This window comes from Carassius carassius, chromosome 21 (assembly GCF_963082965.1).
Source record: "Carassius carassius chromosome 21, fCarCar2.1, whole genome shotgun sequence".
NCBI lineage: Eukaryota > Metazoa > Chordata > Actinopteri > Cypriniformes > Cyprinidae > Carassius > Carassius carassius.
The window spans coordinates 5,384,851-5,410,443 of record NC_081775.1 but is presented as its reverse complement, the minus strand read 5'-3'; the positions used below and the strand labels follow the sequence as shown (position 1 = coordinate 5,410,443).

The following is a 25,593-nucleotide window of genomic DNA, read 5'->3' as shown; positions in this document are numbered from 1 at the left end:
TTGTAGTTTAAATGGTACCTGTCATTAACACATAATAGCCTTTGATTTTAGTCCAGAGAGATGCACGACACTTAAAACAGATAGATAGATAGATAGATAGATAGATAGATAGATAGATAGATAGATAGATAGATAGATAGATAGATAGGCCTATTTATTTATTTATTCACCTCACGTTTATGTATGATATTTCCGTGTACAGTTATTTAAATAGGTATTGCAGATATTTAAACCAATAGTGATGAATTATTTCATAACGAGCGCGAGGGAAAAAAAAGTGTGAACAAAGATGAATAAAAGAGACGAATAACATTATTTAAATGTTCATTATAGAAACAAAATGTACCCTACACGTCAGCAAGAATTATTATTATTATTATTATTATTATTATTTTATTAATAAAATAGTCTGTGTCTGTAGCAACCATTTTACTTTAACCCTGCAATTAAAACTACGTCACATATTGCATCAAACTGCACATCAAAGAGAAGCAGAAACACACAAACACACACGATGAGCTTATTCCTGGGGCAAGAAGACAGTCTGATATGATATTATAGCGTTTGATTGGGATATTCACTTAATTAAGAGACTTAGAAGGGTAATCTCATGTCATCGCTGGAGTACATGAAAAAGGATTGTGTCGCGTCTGGGACCCTGTCATCGGCCTCTCTGAAAGACACTTTAACTAAAATCAACAGCCGGAGACATAAAGCTCGAAAGAAGATCTCACCCCAAAACAAAGAGGAGCCACAAGCAGAATGTGACGTTTGCAGGTAACAAACAGTTACAGTATTTATTTTTTTATAATAATATTAACAATAACAATAATGCTATTTTTATTAACGAACAGACATTTAGCTAAATGCTGAAAACTTGTTTAATGTTAATATTTCCTATCAATTACTTTAATATTTGTTTATATGGTGTGACAGTCTGCCGAGTTTTTTTTTTTAAGCATTTATAAAACTCTCTGAATTTAAAGCGACAAAGGGAATTATTTTTATAATGACTCATTATCATGCGTTTTAACCAGAGCGTTCTTACAAATTTTGTCCATTATGGAGGTTACATGATGAAAACTGTAACGTACTTTAGCATGCTCATTTTAAGTAATATAGCCATGTATGATAACACTTTATAATACTGTTCTGTCATTAATCAATAACTACAAAGGAACAAATGAGTAACGCAATATTAACAATCTGTTACCCCATGTATAATGACCAGCCTACTTTAAGATTACTTTAAGAAGACTTTTTTTTATCAAACTTGTTTTAAACTTACTAGTAACCGTACTGATAAAAAAGACAAAGAGAAAGAAAATATATTCCCCTTTTTATATCAACATCATAAAATACATTAAACATTACATATGTTATTTATGTATTTACAAATATACATCATGCAGGGTAAAACATTAAAATTTTACAAATAACATTTTATTAAATATTATATATGTTCCCCGTCAATTTGTCCCATTTTGATTTTCGAGCTGTTGGAAATACTTAGTGGAAATTATTCTTGATATTTTGTGACCTTTTCTCATTTAGGCCCATGAACATGCATGCAAAGTGATGTGTTTTGGAGTCAACACAAATCAATTTCTAACAATTTTGATGTTCGCGGATCAATTTGACCCTCAATTATTATTTTTTTTTATTTTATTTATTTTATTTTATTTATTTTATTATTATTTATTTTATTTTTTTATTTTTTTAGTGTGTGAAAAAATAGCTTTTACTCACTATTTAGGGAGTCAAGGGTACAATTAAGGGGTTAAAAATGTGGTTAAACACATTTTTAAAAATCATACTTTTTTATTTTATTTATTTATTTATTGCACTGTGTGACAAATACCGATATAAAAATGTTTCTTTACATACCTGATTCTTCTTGTTTTTAATAATGTGATTTAGGGAATTGCATTGAAGGCAATTAGGGTCAGTTTGACCTGCTCAGTCAAATCGAAATCGAAAATAAAACAAGGGCTTCCAATGGGTTTCCCAAACTCCAGCAGGTTTGTGAATTGATTGAAAATAGTTTCAAACATGGTCTAATTTCCCACCAAATTCAGAGGCAAATTTAGTCATTACCCAGCTCTGGTTTTAAGTTGTGTCTAATGTTAACTCATATTAACAAACAGGACTCCAAATTGTCTGCTTAATTTTATTTCAAGTTGTGGTTGAGTATTAGAAACCTAAGTTACATTTAAAATGCAAAACTGCAGAACTTGGTGTGGTTCATCAAAATATAAACATGTTCCACTGAGGTTTCACAACCATGAAGAAAATACTTAAATACTCACCATACATGACTGAGTTTTGTTTGCGCTCTTTTCACAGGCTGTCTTTACTCAGTTGTGGCAGTCGCAGCCGTACTGTCCGCAGAATCCTGGTCGCTTGTGTCATCTCTTTCCTGGCTCTTCTCTCTGCTGTGACCATGGACTTCAACTCATCTTTGGCTCAATGGCAAGCCACTGAAGCTTCACTTAAAGAGCTTACATCATGTAGGACAAATATTACACTCAGGCTCGTGATGGAGCTCCAAACATTAAGAAACCTCAGTTCAACAAGGGAGAATACAGTTCATAATGTCAAGCAAGAAAGGTTTCCCAGCTCTTGGTCCATGGTAATGCTCACCATTAACCGTTGTTGTGCTAGTACTGATATGGACAGTTTGGGTCAGCCCTGTGATGTTGAGTTACTTGAGTTTTGTGAGCATCTTCAATCCAACCTTGAAGAGTTTCTCAATGCTACATGGAGAGGTGAGTCAATGGATGCTAATGAAACCACAGTTTTTACTCTAGCAATTGAGAAGATATTAAACACATGGGGCATCAGAGATGTTGATATTGGTTTCCTCAAACACAACACAGACTGGACAGATGTCCTTGCTCTGAAACTGCTTTTAACTGTCCAGGAGTTGAACTATCGCTGGATAACAGGTGAAAAGAAAGGAGATGAAATATGGCATGCAACAGCACTCATGTCAGTCATAAAAGACATGTCTGAAAACCTCTATAACTGTTGGATGGAAAATACTGATTTAGAGCTAAACGGGAGTAATATAAAATATTTAATCTTCTCTACTGCCACAACTTCCAGTGGATCCACAGAGTTGATGCTGGCCTTGGAGAACACGCTGAGATGTTTTCACACCAGAGCTGGATGGGCTCTGAAACTGAAATCCAGAGACATCTCGTCCAGCATCAGTCTGAAGATCTGCCTGCTCGCCATCGCCTGTCTCATTTACCCCATAGTGCTGCTCTCCTTCAAACAAATGACAGAATGGATCCAGGACTATGCTCAGAGCCTCAGGGAGAAGACAGAAGACCTGAAGAGAGAACGACATCTTGCAGAAGATCTCCTTCATCAGATGCTGCCCAAATCTGTGGCCAAGCAGTTACGCCAACAGAAACACGTAGAGGCTGAGAGTTATGAGAAGGTACATGGTTATAAGCTCTCTATTTCTGCATATATTATCTTCCAACATTCCCTTTTAACAAATCAAACTCAAGTCTGAAAAGACAAGCATATTCATTAGGGATGTTGGCAAGATGGCAGTGTCAGGAAAGCGCACATGCTGCCATTCTGTTTGTTCTTTTTGTTGTAGTAATTGCCTGTAATTATGGTATTCCATATTCATCAGGAGATAAAACAGCTCATGAGGGAGTGGGGTAAATGACACATGTCTGTAAGAGCAATCTCTGCACCTGAAGCCTGTCCCCTTAGATTTACAGCGCTTGAAACTAGATATTTTGAAGAAATAGACAAATGTAGCAGAACGAGTAGACATTTCATAATAGCAACACAATATCTACACTGAAAAAAAATGGCAACATCTAAAATAACAGGTTTTATTTGAGTCAATTCACTGAATATATTAATTTATAACAACAAACTCATTTGTATGCATTAAATTACGTAGGTAGAAATAGCTCTAATAACTGCTGGCTACCATGTTTTGAAGTATGTGTAAGGTCAATAAACATAACTCACATCAGATTCATAGAATATTTACATTATTAGCAGTTTATTACATGTTTATTACATTTATTACTTGCTATTTTTATTATTTCTTGCACTTAGGCGGTAGTGATTTGAATAAATCCCTAGTGCTTAGCATTAAACTTGTACCTAATGCAATCTAAAAATAAATCCCCTAGCAATGCCAATGAAACTACAAAAGAGATTGCCAAGAAAATGTAGGAATCTGTTAAACATATTCTGGTGTTCTTTGAATGTTGTCCAGGAAGTAACTAACACAAATATTATTTTCCAGGTTACTATTTTTTTCTCAGACATTGTGGGTTTTACTGCAATATCAGCCTCTTGCACTCCACTACAAGTTGTTGAGATGCTAAATAACCTCTACATGTGCTTCGACACACGCATCGACTCCTATGATGTCTACAAGGTATCAACATACTCTGACAATCACACAAAAATTCTATAAATAACCATACAGGAAATAATCACAACATATCTGGCTTATGCTAAGGTTATGCTTACAGTGCTCAAAGGAACATTTTTACCCAGGAATTTTTACATTAATTCTTAGGAACCTTTTTATTAGTAGTATTATTTCATTGTGACTCCAAATTCACATTACCCTTACAAAAAAAATATATATATATAATTAAATAAATAAATAAAAAAATTATATATATATATATATATATATATATATATATATATATATATATAATAGAAATTAATACTTATTCTGCAAGGATAAAATTAATCAGAAGTGACAATAGATACTTTTACTGGTTATAATGGGAATTGTATTGGTTTTAATGGAAACTGCAATAGACCTGTTGGTCTCTACTGGTAATTTGTCGCCTTCTATTATGATATGTAAAAATGAATAGCCTGAATGCACTGTAAGTCGCTTTGGATAAAAGCGTCTGCTAAATGCATAAATTTAATTTAATTTAATTTTAAATTTAATTTAAATGTAATTCTATTGGTGGCTTGTTTAAACCAATAAATCAATTTATTTATTTATTTTATTTTATTTTTTGCTTTTAATGGTTTAACAGTTGATGGTCTGTAATGTTTTAATGGTATTTGTAATGGAAACCATCTTCTTTTTCTTTTCTTTTTTTCCAGCAAGTAAGTTTACAAGTGTATTCTTAATGCTGATGTACTGTAATGAAGAATTATTCAGCTAGATTTAAACACATACAGTTTGTCTTTACTGGGCTTCTGTGTTTGAATGAAACAGGTGGAGACTATAGGAGATGCATACATGGTGGTCAGTGGACTGCCAGAGAGAAACGGAGACAGACATGCAGATGAGATCGCTAAAATGTCTCTGGATCTGGTGGCTGCGGTCAGACAGGTGCCAATACCTCACATGCCTAACAAACGCCTCCAGCTCCGAGCCGGAATACACACAGGTCTGTGAGTGTGTGTGTGTGTGTGTGTTACCTGTGTTTACACAAAAAAAGATGTATTAATAATAAAGGTGCCACACATAGAAGGACTGAAACATGAATACATTCATAATTTTGTTATATTACATGACCTGTAACTTAAAGTCAACATGAAATAAAAAAAATCAACCATATTTGCTTTCCAAATTAACATCCCTGATCTTATTTGTCAGTTCATCAGCTACAGATATAATGCATCCTTTCTAAAAATTTTGCCAATGTTTTATTAATGATTAATAATCATTAATGTAATAAAAACTATGACTTTTAATAAATAAGAAAATAATTGATAAATGACATATAAATATGTTTATAGTAATTCACAGTGTTGTCTTTCATGTCTCTCATACCACTTAAGGTCCTTGTGTCGCTGGCATTGTTGGGTACAAGATGCCGCGGTACTGTTTGTTTGGAGACACAGTTAATACTGCCTCTCGGATGGAGTCCACTAGCCTGCGTACGTTCATCTGTCTGGTTAACATGTGCCGCATTTTAATCTTGTCTTTAATCTTGATCTTTTTTGTTCCTCCAATGCAGAGGTCATGAATATTTTCATTCACAACATTACCATAGATACCTCGTGTTATTTTTTCATACATGTATGCTATAAACTGAGCTTAGCATTAGCATTCAGCTAAGCTAATATCACTGTCTGAGTTTCACCTCAGCACCAATGTGGCTTCTGCTCGATGGGCATTTTGCATAACAGGAGAACATTAATGTTTCTTTGATCTGGTCTTTAGCACAGAAGATTCATGCAAGCTCTGCTACATACCTGGCACTCATGAAGGACAATGCATATGAACTGCAGTTACGCGGTGAGATTGAAGTAAAGGTGAGAATCAGATCTATAAAAGTACTATGCTAAGCCATTGAAACCACAACCATGTTCCTGTTGGATTATCTGTATGTTCTTGCAACATGAGTTGAAGTTATGACATCAGAAGATTAAGAAAAAGGTTTGTCTTCATAATATTTCATCAAAATGCAAAAACCTAATGTGACATTATGGTTTTCAGGGAAAAGGAAAAATGGACACTTACTGGTTGATTGGTCACAAAAACTACAGTGTTCAGAATGACAGTTTGGTTTGTCACTGGAACCCCAATATCTCAAGAAAGAAAAAGGCCCCTGTAGGGAGCAACGTGTCCATGGAGAATGTAAGTGTTCAACTTCCACTTGTTTTTGAAAAGTGAGATTTTCTAAAAAGAACTTAATAGCAAGGAAGCATCAACTGGAGGTAAAGACATTTATTGTTACTATACTGTATATATACATATACTGTATATAATTTCATCTAGAAATTAGAAGATTGAGAAAAAGTAATTTTCTTTTTTACTTATTTCATAAAGTGAAACTTTCATATATTCTATAATCAATACATGTAAAGGTAAACATTTCAAAAGATTTTATTTTTATTTTTTTTTGATGATTAGAGCTTACAGCTCATAAAAGATCAAACATTTGAGAGCCAGAAGGTCGCTGGTTCGAGTCTCGGTGCTGTCAGGAGTTGTAGGCGAGAGGGAGCAAATGAACAGTGCTCTCTTCCACTCTCAATACCCATGGCGAAACCCCCAGTTGCTCCCCGGGCGCTGGATATATAGCTGCCCACTGCTCCGGGTGTGTGTTCACAGTGTGTTCACTTCTCACTGTGTGTGTGCACTTGGATGGGTTAAATGCAGAGCACCAATTCCGAGTATGGGTCACGACTTTCACTTTTTAACTTTTCAATGGTACAGAAGACAATCACTGACCCCCTTCACAAAGAGTGTAAGTCACAGAAGGTCATTACTGAAAGGGCTGGCTGTTCACAGAATGCTGTATCAAATGCAAAGTTGACTGGAAGGAAGAAATTGGGTAAGAAAATGTGCACAAGCAACAGGGATGACCTCAAGCTTGAGAATACTGACAAGCAAAGCCGATTCAAACACTTGGAAGAGCTTCACATGGAGTGGACTGAAGCTGGAGTCAGTGCAGCAAGAGTCACCACACTCAGACATCTTCAGGAAAAGGGCTTACCAAGCCACTTCTGAAGCAGAACAACATCAGAAGCATCTCACCTGGGCTAAGGAGAAAAAAAATTGGACTGTTGCTCATTGGTCCAAAGTCCTCTTTTCAGACAAATGTACATTTTGCATTTCATTTCAAAATCAAGGTCTGGAGTCTAGAGGAAGACTGGAGAGGCACAGAATCCAAGCTGCCTGAAGTCCAGTGTGAAGTTTCTGAAGTCAGTTATGATTTGGAGAGCTGTGACATCTGCTGGTGTTGGTCCATTGTGTTTTATCAAATCCAAAGTCAATGCAGCCATCTACCAGGAGATTTTGGAGCACTTTATGATTCCATCTGCTGTCAAGCTTGATGGAGATGCTGATTTTCTTTTCAAGCAGGACTTGGCACCTGCCCACTGTGCCAAAACCACTTCCAAGAGGTTTGCTGACCAGTGGTGATTCTAGGATTTTAATTTTAAGGGGGCTCAGCCTTAAAAGATTATCAGATTAACAGCAATATTTTTTTTATCGCCCGATAAGAGTTTCCTGGTAACGCCGTTATCAGCGTTAACGTGCTGCGTTAACGGGAGACACTTATCAGGCGATAAAAAAAATATCGCCATTAATCTATTCTCAAAGTTGGGTTGGGAGCTGGGTCTATACTAGACGAGCTATGATGACTTTCACCTTGATGTTTTAGTGTGGATGAATGCCTAACCGAATTGCACTGTAGGGGGCGAGAACGAGTCTTTGAACCTGTGTGTATGCCTACTGTGAAATTACCACATCAAACATGACGTGCTAACATGGTTGCAGCTGAAGCCGCCGGGTTTGCTTCAGGGAAATTTTCTTTTTTAAGAAGCATCCCAATGGAAACCTCGACAAGACAAACACCTGTTTCACACATACTCCGTCTGCAGTGCGTATGCATTCCGTGTGCGTTTTGTATGTGGTGCAGAAGCAGCACGGTCTCATACTCATTGTGCTTTCACACAGGACGCGTTTGCAGTCCGCTACTCGGTACGTTAACGATCGCTGCACTGCTGCAGACGCAACGCTCCTGGAACGCACTGACGGACCGCAACCGTGTGAAAGCTGGAATCCGTTAACATGGGTGCGTAAAAAAGTAAGAAACGCATACGCACTGCAGACGGATAATGTTTGAAACAGGCATAAGGTTGTTTGCACCTTATGCAATGTGGAATTAGTTGACAGTTTTCTCAAGCACATTGTGATGCATTTTGGAAACAGGAGATGAGCCCCTGGTCTAATCCACCACCTGGCTTGAAAAACACGTTCTAAAAGAATGAGTTTTAGTCAATATTTTATTTGGGTAGCACACATATTCTGAATTCCTTTCGCAGAATTCAAATGAGCCATTTTAATCTAGATTAATCTAGATTAATTCCAAGATTCCAGCAAAATTAATCTAGATTAAAAAAAATAATCTATGCTCACCACTTATATATCTATGCCCACTACTATATAAATATATATATATATAGGCTGATGGTCTCCATGCCACACCTCACTGATGCTGGAATTTGTGCTTAAGGAGCTGAGTACATAAATGAACATTTCTTTCTTTCTTTTTTTTAGTTTTTTGATTGATTTTAGGAAATATTATAATATTTTCAGATACTGAATTTTTGACTTTCATGAGCTGAGAGCTCTAATATAAAAAATCAAATAAAAAGTGTTTTGTTTTTTTTTTTAGATGCACCGGTATATATATATATATATATATATATATATATATATATATATACACTCACCGGCCACTTTATTAAGTAGACCTGTTCAATTGCTTGGAAACACTAATTGCTAATCAGCCAATAACATGGCAGCAATTCAATGCATTTTGGCATCTAGATCTCAAGTCAAGTCAAGTCACCTTTATTTATATAGTGCTTTAAACAAAATACATTGCATCAAAGCCAGACAGACAGAGTACACAGCTTTATTACTTGAGTAAAAGTATAGATACCCCTTGCTAAATTTTACTCAAGTACAAGTAAAAGTACTACAGTCAGTTGTGTACTTAAGTAAAAGTACTGAAGTACTTGTTTTTAAAAGTACTTGAGTATCAAGAGTACAAGAGTACATTTTCTAAATATTGCATTACTACTGCCACAGTGCTTACATTTATGTACAGAAACGTTCTACATGGAGTTATGAAAAATGTTAATGTTAATACCTTGGAGAATGTAAAAGGAATTGAAAGTAAAATCAAGTCATTTTCATCTTTTTACTATGTTTCTTTATTTAACATTTGTGCAATAGCACAATGGCAACGCTCTGACAAACCTCTGCTAGAGTTTTAATGGATTTTTTGCACCCACATTTGAACCTGACTGTGTTACACCACATATTCAAGAACATCAAAGCAAATGCTCAGCTTACAGTAATGTGTAATATCAGAAAAGAAAATTCAGCTAACAATTGTGTATACATGTGAGTTTCTATGTTTTTTCACCTATCAAATCAATAAACCTAAACCAGCAAAGAAGGCAATATAGCAATTTTCTGACCCACATCTGAACCTGACCGTGTTATACACGCAGCATAGAAGAGAAAATAATAATGATGAAAGAAAATCAGCTAATCAGCTGTGTTTAGGTCAGCTTACAAAGAAGGAAAAAAAAATTCAGCTCATTTGTGTGACAGTATTAAGCCCCTTTCTCTCACAATGACATACAGGCAAAAGCAGGAGAAAATACTTTCAGCTGAATTAACACCATTCTCACATACATAATCTATGTGTGACAACTCTGTGTGTGTGTGTGTGTGTGTGTGTGTATGTGTGCACGTCCTGTCATGAAGTCTTTGGCGGAAAGCTGAATGTGATTGCAGATAGGCTGTCCCAATCAGTGGCGCCTGCACAATCCAATCACGTTTGAGAGGGAACCAACATACTGAGGGTTTCTGAGATTTTTTTATTTTTTCCTTATTTTTCCATCCACACGGAGTTAATAAATGTATTGTTCCATGTTCGTTTGTGTACCACGCACAAGGTTTATGAGCCAAGTCCATGTCTTCTTCTCCGTTTTAAGTTTATCTCTGTGGCAGAATTACAGCGCCACATGCTGGTCTGGCATGAATACTACATCATTTTGTGGTTTGGTGTGGAGGCGGATATTTCTTGAGACGAGGAAATAAAGATCGGATTGGGGTAAACTCTGTCTCCTTGTGGACGGGGGCGAAGAAGTAACAGGTACTTACGGTTATGGATAGAAATGTAGCGGAGTAAAGAGTACAATATTTGCCTCTCAAATGTACTTGAGTAGAGTCATGAGTACTCCCCAAAAATGATACTCAAGTAAAGTACAGATCCCTCAAAATTGTACTTAAGTACTGTACTCAAGTAAATGTACTCCGTTACTGTCCGGCTCTGGTCAAAGCAACTGAACAACATTCATTAGGAAAACTGTGTGTCAATAATGCAAAATGACAGTTAAAGGCAGTTCATCATTGAATTCAGTGATGTCATCTCTGTTCAGTTTAAATCAAGTCAACGATATCGCTGTAAATGAAGTGACCCCAACTAAGCAAGCCAGAGGCACAGGCGGCAAGGAACCGAAACTCCATCGGTGACAGAATGGAGAAAAAAACCTTGGGAGAAACCAGGCTCAGTTGGGGGGCCAGTTCTCCTCTGACCAGACGAAACCAGCAGTTCAATTCCAGCCTGCAGCAAAGTCAGATTGTGCAGAAGAATCATCTGTTTCCTGTGGTCTTGTCCTGGTGGTCATCTGAGACAAGGTCTTCACAGGGGATCTGTATCTGCGGCTCTAGTTGTCCTGGTCTCCGCTGTCTTTCAGGGATGTAGAGGTCCTTTCTAGGTGCTGATCCACCATCTGGTCTGGATACGTACTGGATCCGGGTGAGATGTGGTGAAGACGACTTGCTGAAGTTCAAACCGAGCATCAGAATGGGGAACAAAGGCTTCAGACTGATTCTTGAACATGACAATGAGTTAACTTTACTCAAATAGCCTCCACAGTCACCAGATCTCAATCCAAAAGAGCAGCTTTGGGATGTGGTGGAACTGGAGATTTGCATCTTGGATGTGCAGCCGACAAATCTGCAGCAACTGCGTGATGCTATCATGTCAGTATGGACCAAAATCGCTGAGAAATGTTTCCAACACCTTGTTGAATCTACTGTATGTCATGAAGAATTAAGGCATTTCTGAAGGCAAAAGGGGGTCCAACCCAGTACTAGCAAGGTGTACCAAAAAAGTGGCCAGTAAGTGTTTATACATAATCGAAAATGTTTCTTGAGAATCAAATCAGCATATTAGAATGATTTCTGAAAGATCATGTGACACTGAAGACTGGAGTAATGATGCTGAAAATTCAGCTTTGATCACAGGAATATATTACATTTTAAAATATATTCAAATATAAGACAGTTAGTTTAAACTGTAATGAAATGTCACTACATTTCTGTTTTCAAATAAATAAAGCCTTCATGAGCAAAACCCCCCCCAAAAAACAATAACAATAAATAAAAAATTTACCAAACCCAGACTTTTGAAAAGCAAGCTCATTTAAAGGGGTCATATGATGTGATTTAAATATTTCCTTTCTCTTTGGAGTGTTACAAGCTCAAGATCTGTTAAGTTGCAAAGACTAAAGTCTCAAATCCAAATAGATATTCTTTATCAAAGTTAAGACTCTGTCCCCCTAAAACGGCTCGTTCAAACACGTCCCTACATGTCTACGTCACTATGTGCAAATATTTTTATAATGCCGCCCAAATGTTCACACAAAGAAAGAAGGAGTGGTTTCAGTTAGTGTTCAAGTCTATTGCTTTGTTGGCATTAATGAAAGTGCATTAGCATGGTTTAAATCGTACTTATATGACCGCCATCAGTTCGTAGCAGTGAATGAAGATGTATCACATCGATCACAAGTGCAGTATGGAGTACCTCAAGGCTCAGTACTAGAGCCGCTACTCTTCACGCTTTATATGAGATATCATCAGGAAACATGGTGTTAGCTTTCACTGTTATGCTGATGATACTCAGCTCTATATTTCTTCGCGGCCCAGTGAAACACACCAATTTGAAAAATGAATGGAATGCATAGTCGATATAAAAAACAGGATGACGAGTAATTTCTTACTGCTAAATTCTGAAAAACAGAGGTGTTAATTATAGGACCTAAAAACTCTGCATGTAATAACCTAGAACACTGTCTAAGACTTGATGGTTGCTCTGTCAATTCTTCGTCATCTGTTAGGAACCTAGGTGTGCTATTTGATCGCAATCTTTCCTTAGAAAGCCACGTTTCTAGCATTTGTAAAACTGCATTTTTCCCTGTCAAAAATATATCTAAATTATGGCCTATGTTCTCAATGTCAAATGCAGAAATGTTAATTCATGCATTTATGACCTCAAGGTTAGATTACTGTAATGCTTTATTGGGTGGTTGTTCTGCACGCTTAGTAAACAAACTACAGCTAGTCCAAAATGCAGCAGCAAGAGTTGGATGCGTGTCTCTAATTCTGAAATCTTCTCTGTCAGCCTAACTATTTCCCTGCATTTATCACATATGAATCCCTCATCAGCGACAGAGATAGATAAACTGTACATGTGGCAAGAGGTGCAAGAAACAATGACGGGAGAAGCCATTACTCACCGTGCTTGATGAAACTTCTTACTGTGGTTGTTTGATGAACTTGTGAAAAACTGGAGCGAGAGGAGAAAAGAATACAGCGATAGGTTCGAATGAAGACGCTAATGACAAGCTAACGAGTGCTAACGCAGAGAGCAAGAACAGTTCTCCGTCCCCGTGTCCGGCGCTAACCGCTCGCAGGCGGCAGGTGAGTGAAGGTCCACTGACAGGAGGTGAACTGGGCAGAGAACAAAGGTAAATGACCAACTCTTACTAACGTAACAACAGAGCAGGATGGGACAGCACAAGACGAGACTAGGGGATACACGAGAGAAAAACTGCTGAAAAGATTGTAACCGAGAAACTGAGCGAAAACACTACGTTCTACAATAATCTGACAAAAGACAGAGCAAACAGTGACTAGAAGTAGCCGAGAGAATTAGAGAGAAAAAAGGATCAGGTGAGAGATAATCAGTGTAAGTGTTGATTCTAACAGGAAACAGCTGCGAGAGAGGTAAGGAGGAGAAACATGAATGGGAATGATTAGAGTGTGAGTGCGCAGCGCGAGCGCTGAGATAATAGTAATCAGCTGTATGAGTGTGCGCGTGTGTGAAAGAAGGAAAACAAACAGAAGGAAGAGACCGGTTTATGACAGTACCCCCCCTTCAACGAGCGCCCCCTGGCGCTCTCAAAGGTGAAGTCTGGCGAGAGCGATGGAAATCCTCGATAAGCGAGCGGTCCAGGACGTCCCGAGATGGAATCCAGCTTCTCTCCTCAGGACCGTATCCCGCCCAATCGACCAGATACTGGAAACTGCGACCCCGAGGGAGAACATCAAGAAGCCTGCGGACAGTATAGATAGGAGAACCCTCAACAAGGGTAGGGAGCGGAGGGACAGGGCGGGCAGGCATCCGAATAACGGATCTTAAGCAAGACACGTGAAATACGGGATGGATGCGTCGAAGACTGGGAGGAAGTTTGAGTTTGACAGTAACAGGGTTGAGAACCTTAATAATGGAAAAAGGTCCTATGTTCCGTGGCGAGAGCTTACGGGAGCTGGACTGTAGAGGAAGATTAATGGTGGAGAGCCAGACTCGCTGACCGCAAATATATGTAGGGGCCTTAACACAACGACGGTTGGCTGCTCGGCGAGAGTGAGCCTTGGTCTGACAAAGAGCAGCTCTCACCCTCCTCCACGTACGATGGCATCTCTGAATGAATGCCTCAACCGACGGAACGGAAACCCCGAGCTCTTGAGAGGGGAAGAGCAGGGGTTGATAACCGAGGCTACAGCTAAATGGAGAAAGCCCCATGGCGGATGACGGTAATGAATTATGCGCATATTTAGTCCACGGCAACTGTTCGCACCAGGAGGAAAGAGTCTGGAATGCTAGACTACGGAGCATACGACCTAAAATCTGATTGGCCCGTTTGGCCTGCCCGTTAGTTTGGGGGTGATGACCTGACGATAAACTGACGGTGGCGCCGATCTGTCGGCAGAACTCCCTCCAAAATTTAGAGATAAATTGCGGACCCCTATCAGAAACAACATCTGTGGGGAGACCGTGGAGCTTGAAGACATGATTTATTACCACCTGAGCTGTCTCTTTAGCAGAGGGTAATTTGGGAAGTGGAACGAAGTGGGCAGCCTTAGAAAATCGATCCACCACTGTGAGGATGATGGTATTCCCCATGGATGGAGGGAGGCCCGTGACGAAATCTAAGGCGATATGCGACCACGGACGAGATGGAGTAGGAAGTGGCCGGAGTAAACCGACGGGGGGTGAATTGCCAGACTTAGTCTGGGCGCAGACAGGACACGCGGATACGTAACGGCGAATATCACGTTCTCTAGTAGGCCACCAAAATCTTTGACGAATAACGGCGAGCGTACCCCTGACACCAGGATGAACTGAGACTTTAGACGAATGCCCCCAACGGAGAACTGCCGGGCGGACAGGTTCGGGAACGAATAATAATTGCTTGGGACACTGTCGTGGAGTAATAGCGCGGTCTAGAACCCGTCTAACTATCCGCTCAACCCCCCAAACGGCAGCCCCTACCACACACCCCCGGGGGAGAATGTTCTCCTTGGTTACGGCATCCTCTGAGGAGCCGAACAGACGAGATAAAGCATCAGGCTTGGTGTTCTTAGAACCAGGTCTATAGGAGATCGTGAAATTGAATCGACAGAAAAAAAGCGCCCAACGAGCCTGACGAGCATTGAGCCTCTTAGCGGATCGAATTTACTCAAGATTCCTGTGATCTGTCAAGACAATGAATGGCTGCGAAGAGCCCTCTAACCAATGGCGCCACTCACCTAATTCCAGACGAATGGCCAATAACTCGCGGTTAATTACATCTTAATTGCGCTCCGCAGAAGAGAGACGATGTGAATAGAATGCACACGGGTGAACCTTATCGTCTAAAGGTGAGCGCTGTGAAAGTACCGCCCCCACCCCCACATCCGACGCGTCGACCTCGACGATGGATTGTCTCTCGATGTCAGGATTGATAAGAATAGGAGCGGAGGTAAATAATGTCTTCAAAAGGTCGAACGCAGACTAGGTCGCCTCGGTCCAAGTAAAATGGGACTTCACCGAGGTGAGCGCAGTAAGTGGGGCAGCCACCTGACTAAAATTCCGAATAAACCGTCTATAAAAATTAGCAAAACCTAAGAAGCGCTGAAGAGCGACTCGGGAATCGGGTATAGGCCAATCATTGACGGCTTGAACCTTGGAAGGGTCCATACTTATTCCCCCAGCGAAAACGACAGATCCCAGAAACGTAACTGACGGAGAATGGAATATGCATTTCTCTGCTTTAACAAAGAGGCGGTTCTCTAAGAGGCGTTGCAGGACTCGACGAACATGCTGGATGTGCACTTGGAGGGAGGGTGAGAAAATAAGTATGTCATCTAGGTATACAAACACGAAGACGTTAAGCATATCTCTCAGGACATCATTAATAAGAGCCTGAAAGACAGCGGGAGCATTGACCAAACTGAAGGGAAGAACCCGGTATTCAAAGTGACCGAGGGGCGTGTTAAACGCGGTCTTCCACTCATCTCCCTCTTTGATTCGAACTAAATGGTACGCATTGCGTAGATCTAGTTTTGTGAAAAACTTTACCCCCTGCAAGATCTCGAAGGCTGAAGACATGAGAGGCAAGGGATAGCGGTTCTTAATAGTGATGTCATTCAGCCCTCGATAGTCAATGCAAGGACGTAAAGAACCGTCCTTCTTTTTCACAAAAAAAAAAATCCAGCACCAGCAGGAGAGGAGGAAGAAACGATAGTACCAGCCGCAATAGACTCGGAGAGATACTTCTCTAAAGCCTCGCGTTCGGGCGCAGACAAAGAATACAACCGACCGCGAGGAGGAGTAGTACCAGGAAGAAGATCGATAGCGCAATCGTATGGTCGATGGGGAGGAAGAGAAGTGGCCCGGGCACGAATGAAAACCGCTCGCAGATCGATGTACTCCCCCGGCACTCCAGACAAATCCCCGGCTTCTTCCTGAAACACAGAAACAGAGGAAACAGGAGGAATGGCAGACACTAGACAATCAACATGACACGAAAGACTCCAAGACAAGATAGAACAATTAGTCCAATTAATATGGGGATTGTGTTTAGCTAGCCTTGGGTGGCCCAAAACAATAGGAGTAAAGGGGGACTGAAAAATAAAAAAAGAAATTGTCTCTTGATGGTTCCCTGAGATGGTGAGACTCACCGGTCAGGTAATGCGACGAACTTTAGAAATTATACTACCATCCAACGCGAGCACAGTAGTGGAATCGTCAAGGTCAGTAAGAGGAATGTCATGTTCACAAGCCCATCTCTCATCAACGAAACTTGCTTCCGAACCAAAGTCGATGAGAGCTAGGCAGGAGGCAGAAGAGGAGGCAGAAGAGGTGGACCAGCGGAGAGTCACCGGGAGGGTAGTGCGTGTCTTGGATGAGGGGAGAAGAGTAGTTGCGCTCGCCAGAACTCCCCTAGCTACTGGCGAGCTCTGGCTTTTACAGAGCAGGAGGACACAAAGTGGCCATCGGAGCCGCAGTAGAGACATAGATGGTTTATTATCCGTCGCTGACGCTCGGCCGTCGAGATCCGAATACCACCCAGCTACATAGGCTCCGTTTCATGATCGCTCCGAGCAGGAACAGAGGGTGTGGGCGGAGTTACTGGTCGCTCGGTCCCCAGACCGCGAGTATGACGACGCATCCCAAAGCGCTTGTCCAGACGGATCGCCAACTCCACTAGCTGATCAAACTGCCCAGGAATCTCGCGTGCATAAATCTCGTCCTTAAAGTTGGAATTGAGACCCTCAAGGAAGGGAGCAATAAGAGCAGGTTCATTCCATCCTGACGAGGTTGCTAGAGTACGGAACTCGATCGCATAATCAGCCACCGAACGTCTTCCCTGCTGAAGCACCGCGAGCTGGCGAGACGCCTCTTGACCATGGACCGAGCGGTCAAACACCTTTACCATCTCTTCCTTGAACCGCTGGAAACGATTAGTCAGGTCAGAATTCAACTCCCAGACGACGGTTCCCCACTCACGTGCCCTGCCAGACAGCAGCGAGATAACGTAGGCGATGCGTGCTCGATCCTGGGCATAGGTGGCTGGCTCCAAGGAGAAAACAACCTCGCATTGAGTGAGTCCTTCCCCCGCTGGATCCATCTTGGTCGGATTATTCTGTCACAGTTCAGAATAGAGGACCCAAAAGCAGAGGTTATGCAGTACAGTTTATTGTCCAAAACTTCAAACAAGGAGACTGCCGTCAACAGACGCAGGTCTGTGAAATAACAAAAAGAGGATCCTTGATGGACAGGTGAAAGGGACCGGAATCCAGTGCCAGAAGATCAGAGAGCAAGAACAGTTCTCCGTCCCCGTGTCCGGCGCTAACCGCTCGCAGGCGGCAGGTGAGTGAAGGTCCACTGACAGGAGGTGAACTGGGCAGAGAACAAAGGTAAATGACCAACTCTTACTCACGTAACAACAGAGCAGGACGGGACAGGACAAGACGAGACGAGACGAAACTAGGGGATACACGAGAGAAAAACTGCTGAAAAGATTGTAACCGAGAAACGGTGCTAAAACACTACGTTCTACAATAATCCGACAAAAGACAGAGCAAACAGTGACTAGAAGTAGCCGAGAGAATTAGAGAGAAAAAAGGATCAGGTGATAGATAATCAGTGTAAGTGTTGATTCTAACGGGAAACAGCTGCGAGAGAGGTAAGGAGGAGAAACATGAATGGGAATGATTAGAGTGTGAGTGCACAGCGCGAGCGCTGAGATAATAGTAATCAGCTGTATGAGTGTGCGCCTGTGTGAAAGAAGGAAAACAAACAGAAGGAAGAGAACGGTTTATGACAAGTATGACCATATTAGCCCGGTCCTGTCAACACTACACTGGCTCCCTATCACACATCGTATAGATTTTAAAATATTGCTTATTACTTATAAAGCCCTGAATGGTTTAGCACCTCAGTATTTGAATGAGCTCCTTTTAAATGATAATCCTCTACGTCAGCTGCGTTCTCAAAACTCAGGCAATTTGATAATACCTAGAAAATCTCAAAATCAACTGCGGACGGCAGATCCTTTTCCTATTTGGCGCCTAAACTCTGGAATAAGCTACCTAATATTGTTCGGGAGGCAGACACACTCTTGCAGTTTAAATCTAGATTAAAGACCCTTCTCTTTAACCTGGCTTACACATAACATACTAATATGCTTTTAATATCCAAATCCGTTAAAGGATTTTTAGGTTGCATTAATTAGGTAAACCGGAACCGGGAACACTTCCCATAACACCCGATGTACTTGCTACATCATTAGAAGAATGTCATCTACGCTAATATTAGTCTGTTTCTTATTCTGAGGTCACCATAGCCACCAGATCCAGTCTGTATCCAGATCAGAGGGTCACTGCAGTCACCCAGATCCAGTACGTAACCAGACCAGATGGTGTATCAGCACCTAGAAAGGACCTCTACATCCCTGAAAGACAGCGGAGACCAGAACAACTAGAGCCCCAGATACAGATCCCCTGTAAAGACCTTGTCTCAGATGACCACCAGGACAAGACCACAGGAAACAGATGATTCTTCTGCACAATCTGACTTTGCTGCAGCCTGGAATTGAACTGCTGGTTTCATCTGGTCAGAGGAAAACTGGCCCCCCAACTGAGCCTGGTTTCTCCCAATGTTTTTTTCTCCATTCTGTCACCGATTGAGTTTCGGTTCCTTGCCGCTGTCGCCTCTGGCTTGCTTAGTTGGGGTCACTTCATTTACAGCGATATCGTTGACTTGATTGCAAATAAATGCACAAACACTATTTAAACTGAACAAAGATGACATCACTGAATTCAATGATGAATGTATTTTGTTTAAAGCGCTATATAAATAAAGGTGACTTGACTTGACTTGACTTGACTTGTTGAAGCAGTCATGTCAGGGAGATGCAATGTGTATCTAAGCGAAAGCAAAAGCACTTTTTTTGGCATTCTGAAAGTAATGTTAGATTAATTTAGGAACCTTTAAGATTACTTACAACAGAACAGCAACCCATTTTATGGACGACTGTTTCGTGAACCTAGGTGAGGAGGTAATTCTGACTTTGCTATGACAATCTGGCGCTTCTGAATCAGCAACTGTATGTATGTTTTGTTATTAGTTTAATTATTTTCTATTGAATGTTCAAATGTGGAGTTTTGCCAATAGTATCTGTGCATTGCATGTGTGTGTGTGTATGTGTGTGTGTGTGTGTGTGTGTGTGTGTGTGAGAGAGAGAGAGAGAGAGTTATGGTCAAACAGTGGAGTCAGCTTTCTTAACAGTCCGTTGTTTGTGTACTGCAGACACATAGGAGCTTCATCACTGTCTGTCACGCAACTCTGTTCCCCTTTCGGGCTTGAACTGATAATAAAACTAAGGACATTATTAAGTGTCTTTACATTTATTTTGAAAGATGAAGCTCCCAATTATGGAAAGGGGTGATACATTTCCAACGAGTGCTTGCGGTGTTCGCCCAATCACAATGCACTGGGTCAGTTGGCCAATCAGAGCAGACTGCGCTTGTCAGAAGGAAGGACTTTGTAGAAAACGATGCGTTTGAAAGAGGCGGGGCGTAGGGGACCTACAATAATGTACAGTTTTTTAAAAATAATGTGTTTATTGAACTTTAAAGCATGTCAACATATTCTGTTACACCAAATACACAAAATAATGATCTTTAAAAAAGCATCATATGACCCCTTTAAAAAATGTTTTTCAAAAAGTACAAAAATAGTGCTGTACCTAAATGTGTTTTTAACAAATTTTTGTCAAATTATGATTAACACATGGGGAGGAGCCGCATAATTTTTTGGACTGTAGTAGTGGCATGATACTGTGGAGCCTAAAGTGTGTTAGAGTACAGTAGTTAGCTGCAATCTTGCATTTAGAAATGGCCTGAAGATGACAACGGAAATAAACACTATAGGCTTTATAATTCTTAGTAAAAAATTTTTGAACACCATGTCCTAATCAGTGTGTAACAATGTAATTCTAGATTTTTGTCCTTACCAGCCACATCTGCAAAGACATTATGTTAATCATTTGCTTTTAATTTCTGTTCTGTGACACTATATAACACTCACAGTTTCAAAATCTCCATTTACATTCAACTGTATTAAATACAAGTTCAGTCATGAAACTATCCAAGTGCCAAATGGTTCTTCTGTCACCATGGCAGTAGCCAGTCAGACATATTTCCTAATTAATGTAACCATTTATTTCATTCCTCCTCCTTAAAAAAATCTGCTATGGCTCTTTTCTAATTTTTCTAACACAATATTTTTTCCTTATTGTGCGTGTGTGTGTGAATTAATTTTTTTTTAACTAAGTCAAATCCTTCTATTTTGTTTAGCAGCAGCAAAGTATATCACTAATCACTGCCAAAATCAAGCAAATGTATATTCTATCAAGCGTATGTACTTTCCAGACCAAGGCACTGAAAATACTATGCAAGGGTAGTTCTGACCCGGGGTTGATGCAAGAGCATGGCGACTGACTTCGTCTTACAGGTGACAAATGTCATGGTGCAGTCTCATGGGCAGGTGATATCTACCATGGTAGTCTTGGTCTCGATGCCACCATTTTCTAGTCTGGGCTTCTTTGGAAACACCTGAGGAGGACCTTGTCCAGCAGACAAAGCCATTAGCCACATCATGGCTTAGCATGAAACTCCTTACAGTCACCAAGAATGACCATTCTGCCCCTGGCCACTCGCTATCCACATTCTCAATAAAAGAGCAGTTTCCTTCATTTATGGGCCAGACGTGTTGGCTTCAGACAGTGAACGACACTCTGCTTCTTTGCTGTCAATATCGACATAATATTTTGCCATGCAAGAGGTTGCAGGATTCAGAGAAGGGGGGAAATGCTACTGGGGCATATAGGCATATGGCAAGTGTGCCCCTGAAACAAATGTCGAGGCACATTGTTGTCACAACAGATGCCTTCAGGATGTGCTGGGACTCTGTATGCAGCTGGCACACAGCTTTGGTGCTCCTGGATTGGACCTCAACTGCAGTGGCATATCAGTTGACTCAAGTTGCTGGCAAGTACTGCTTGCTCTTTGCCGGTTCCATCCACTGCTGCAAGGCAAGAATATGCTTGTTCGCTTGGACAGCACTCAAGGGAGGAGACACTTGTTGCTTGTCACGATGCGCTTCTCCTGTGGAGTCAAAACTAGGTTGGAAGAGGTCTTACTAAGGCCAGCAGGGGTGCTCACCCTGCGGTTTGTGTGGGTCCTAGTGCCCCAGTTAAGTGACGGGGACACTATTCTGTAAAAAGTACTGTCTTTAGGATGAGAAGTTAAACCAAGGTCCTGCTTTTCTGTAGTCATTATAAATCTCATGTCCCTTCTCATAAAGAGTAGGGGTTTAACCCCTGTGCCCTGGTCAAATTCTCTCGTCTGGCCCTTGTCAAGCATGGCCTCCAAATTATCCTCATTCACTGAATGTGCTCTATCACTATCTCTCTCCTCTCCACCTGTAGCTGATGTGGTGAGTGCACTGGTGCCGTTGTACTGTGGCTCCCGTTGCATTATAAAAAGTTGGATGCTGCACACTGGTGTTGTTTGAGGAGAGACCCCCCATATGATTGTAAAGCTCTTTGGGTGTACAGCAGTACAACATGAAAGCGATGTGTAAATGCCTCGTTCATTAATTTGTTCATTCATTCGCCTATTCATTCATTTGCTCATTCATTCATTCATTCATCAATACTAGCCCACCTAGTCCTAGTTTTTCAATCTCATGCTCCTCACAACAGTCCCTCCCTGAGAGAGGGGAGGAGCAACAAAAGGGGGTGCTAATGCAATCTGTTTTAGTTTAATGCTTATAAGAAACCAAAACTGACATGTAGGAGATTGTGCTCATGATGGCAAGCAAAAAATGTGAAGATAAAGGCAGTTGGGAGGGGATAAAAAAAAAGTGAAGTTACATCAGGTTACCTTTGCTCGCCAATTACACTATAGAGCATGTGACCTAAAGCACTACAGTAAAATCACAGGACATCCCTAGTCCGAATGTTCACTGCTGTTTATTACTCCGCATTGTCTGGCATGAATACTCCTTTCATCATAAAGAGACATCAACGATTCTACAGCGAGTTACATTTAAGAGCTATTGAGCTAGAAAATAGAGTAAATGAAGTAGCATATAATATGATTAATCTGATTAACATGACACACACACACACACAAACACACACACACACACACACACACACACACACACAGACACAGAGAAAGAGTACAATAGAAACATATGAATACTCAAAATAAAGTATTCTGTTGTTTCAGGTTTCTTGATTCCAGGTTTGTTTATCATTGTCATATTATACATTTTGCGATTTTTGTAGATTTAAAGTATTTTAGTTCATACGATAATAAATTTATTCAATCCCCTGCTGAAAAAAGAAATAGAAACCATCACATCATTTGTAATGGTTTTACTGGTTTTAATGAAAACTGTAATGGACCTGTTGGTCTCTACTAGTAATTGGTCACCTTCTGTTGGAAACCATTATTTACTGGTTTTAATGGTTTCAAGTTGACGGTTTGTAATGTTTGTAATGGTCTTTGTAGTGGAAATCATTATAATTTCTGTGATGGTTTCTATTATTTTTTGTTAGCAGGGTCACCACAGGGTCTAGTGATGTTATTTGCCATCAATGCAATACATTGATTGCTGTAATATTGTGAGATAGTAGCGACAGCTTGTAGATGTGGTGGGCCTATTTGGCCCTGCCGCCATCTGATATACCCGTATGTAAGGGGAGTGGCTTGCCATGCAAACTGTACTCGCAAATAGTCACTGGCTATTTTCTTGTAATGCTCAGAGGTGTTTGGGGCTCTCCTAATGTCAGTGTCAACGTAACCTCTCCTTTGAACGAGGATCACATAACGCAAGCGAGACAATCCTCATGGAATCATAGATTTCAACCTTTACTTTTAAGAGTGTAGCTTGTCAAAAATTTGTTACATCAAGCCTGGTTTGGTAACAATGCAACTTTTCTTCCTTTCATAAAACATATTTACATTTATCTCTACTTTATTGCAGAAACTGCATTGTGATTAGACATTACATTAATATATCTGCACCACATTTTTCAGTCCAGCATCACTGTCCAGAGTATAGCTGACAGTATCACACCAGCCTCTCAACCTGATGTCCTGCCCAGATTGGAGGGGTCAGAGGTCACACTGTGCGTTTCTGCACAGGTGGAGAACTGCACAAGCAGCTTCGGGACACTGGGATCGATGGTGGGGGCACTGCAGGGGGAGCAGGAGACGGAGGAACGTCCACACGACCAACACAACGATAAAACTTCTCTGCTTCCTGGAGCAGTGTCACACAGCTGATCTGCACTGGCCAAGGGAACAAAACAATGTGCACAATATGTTTTTAGTGATTTTGTATGAAGGTGTATGAGTGTGGAGTGTTGCAGTGTGCTATGTGGCCCTTCATTGTTTATTTCAAATATACTTTATTTTATATTTCCCCTTAAACATTTTTTTCATTGTTTTAATACATGTGAATCAATAAGGACATTACATTGGTCATACATATTTTAATACATGTTTATCTAAATGTATTGCTAAGATATTTTAGGCATTTACTAGTAGCCATATTTGTAGCTACTTGTTTTCAAACCAAGAACCACAAAACACAGAACATTTTTTAAAAACGTTTTGAAACTGAAAGGTTTCAGTTCGGAGGGAAAACTCTGTGTGGTTTCGCTGTTACAATTTGCCATTATATTTCATCTTCTCCTACTGTCAAAATAATGCTGCTTATTATGAAACCTCCCATCATTTATTAAATGTTTAGGTAAGCTTTTCTTTCAATATTTTGTTTGTAAAGTGAGGATAGTTTTCAAGTATGTTCAAAGTTACCTGTCTCAACTCTATTTCAGTTATAGTTATACATTTCATTTTGCCACTGTTCAGTTTTCTTATTTTTTCTTTCTTTGAAACTTGCCATTTTGTTATCTTGCCCCAGTTTTTCCATTTCACAGAATTTCATAGAATGTTTTGTTTTGTTTTCATGGATTTTTATTTTATATGTACAGTATATCTTTTGAATGTTTGTTTGTTTGTTTGTTTTTTTTTTGTTTTTTTTGACAATGACAATCAATTTAAAGTGTATTACACTGGTTTCAAATTCTACAAATAAACAGGTGTCAGTTTATTTGTGCATTTTACTAAATTCTACATTTTATATATTAGGGAAATATATAGAAATAAGGTGTTGTTGTTCTGAAAAATATTTTAATAAACATTCTAAAAAGAAAAACTCAATCAATTTTAAAATTAATATATTCTACAAATATTATTTTATGAATTTAGAATGAGTACTGGGTTAAATAAGTTCATTTCGGTAATTAAAATGTAAAGTTTAAATTTAAATTAAATTATCATTAAACTGAATTTATTTTTATCAGCATTATAGTGGCCATCACCATACACCATCTACAGTAGATAGTAGTCCCCTGAAAGCCCCGTATTAGTCTATGACTCAATTCTGCAGAGCAAAATGTCCTAATCACAGCCTCAGTATCAGCTTTATACTGCAGCTGAAAATCACTGTAGGTGAAATGCAATAACCTACAGCCGTGAGGTGATTCCCCTTTAATTTCAGCCTATAGTATCTGACGGTCCTCAGCCAGATCCTCAAAGAACACTGAGCAAATCATCTCCATTAGCAGAAGTGGCAGATAATGAGAGAGAAATCCAGCGCACATGATGAATGATTAGGGACGGAAAAGCTCTTATTCGGAGACTTTAAATGACAAAGGCCTGCACCCAGAACTATTGTGTTCCAGTTAAATGAAGGTTGAGGGTAATTACTTTGGCTGAGAGACAAGCCACTCAAGGTACAATATATAACACACACAAACACACACACACAAGGCCCAAAGCAAAAGCAATGCCAAGACAGCAAAGAAAAAAATTAACTTAATTCATGCTATATTATTTTTTTTATT

The 25,593-nt window shown here is 40.0% G+C and overlaps 1 protein-coding gene across 1 annotated transcript; it reads left to right on the top strand.

Annotated features, from left to right (window-relative positions):
- Positions 1-583: 583 nt before the first annotated feature.
- LOC132097076 (uncharacterized) lies at positions 584-24,103 on the top strand. Its single transcript, XM_059502709.1, has 8 exons — positions 584-777; positions 2,347-3,448; positions 4,286-4,420; positions 5,234-5,408; positions 5,803-5,901; positions 6,188-6,279; positions 6,464-6,604; positions 23,828-24,103. Exons 1-8 carry the CDS (start codon positions 611-613, stop codon positions 23,966-23,968), a joined length of 2,052 nt encoding a protein of 683 aa, XP_059358692.1. The 5' UTR covers positions 584-610; the 3' UTR covers positions 23,969-24,103.
- Positions 24,104-25,593: the final 1,490 nt, after the last annotated feature.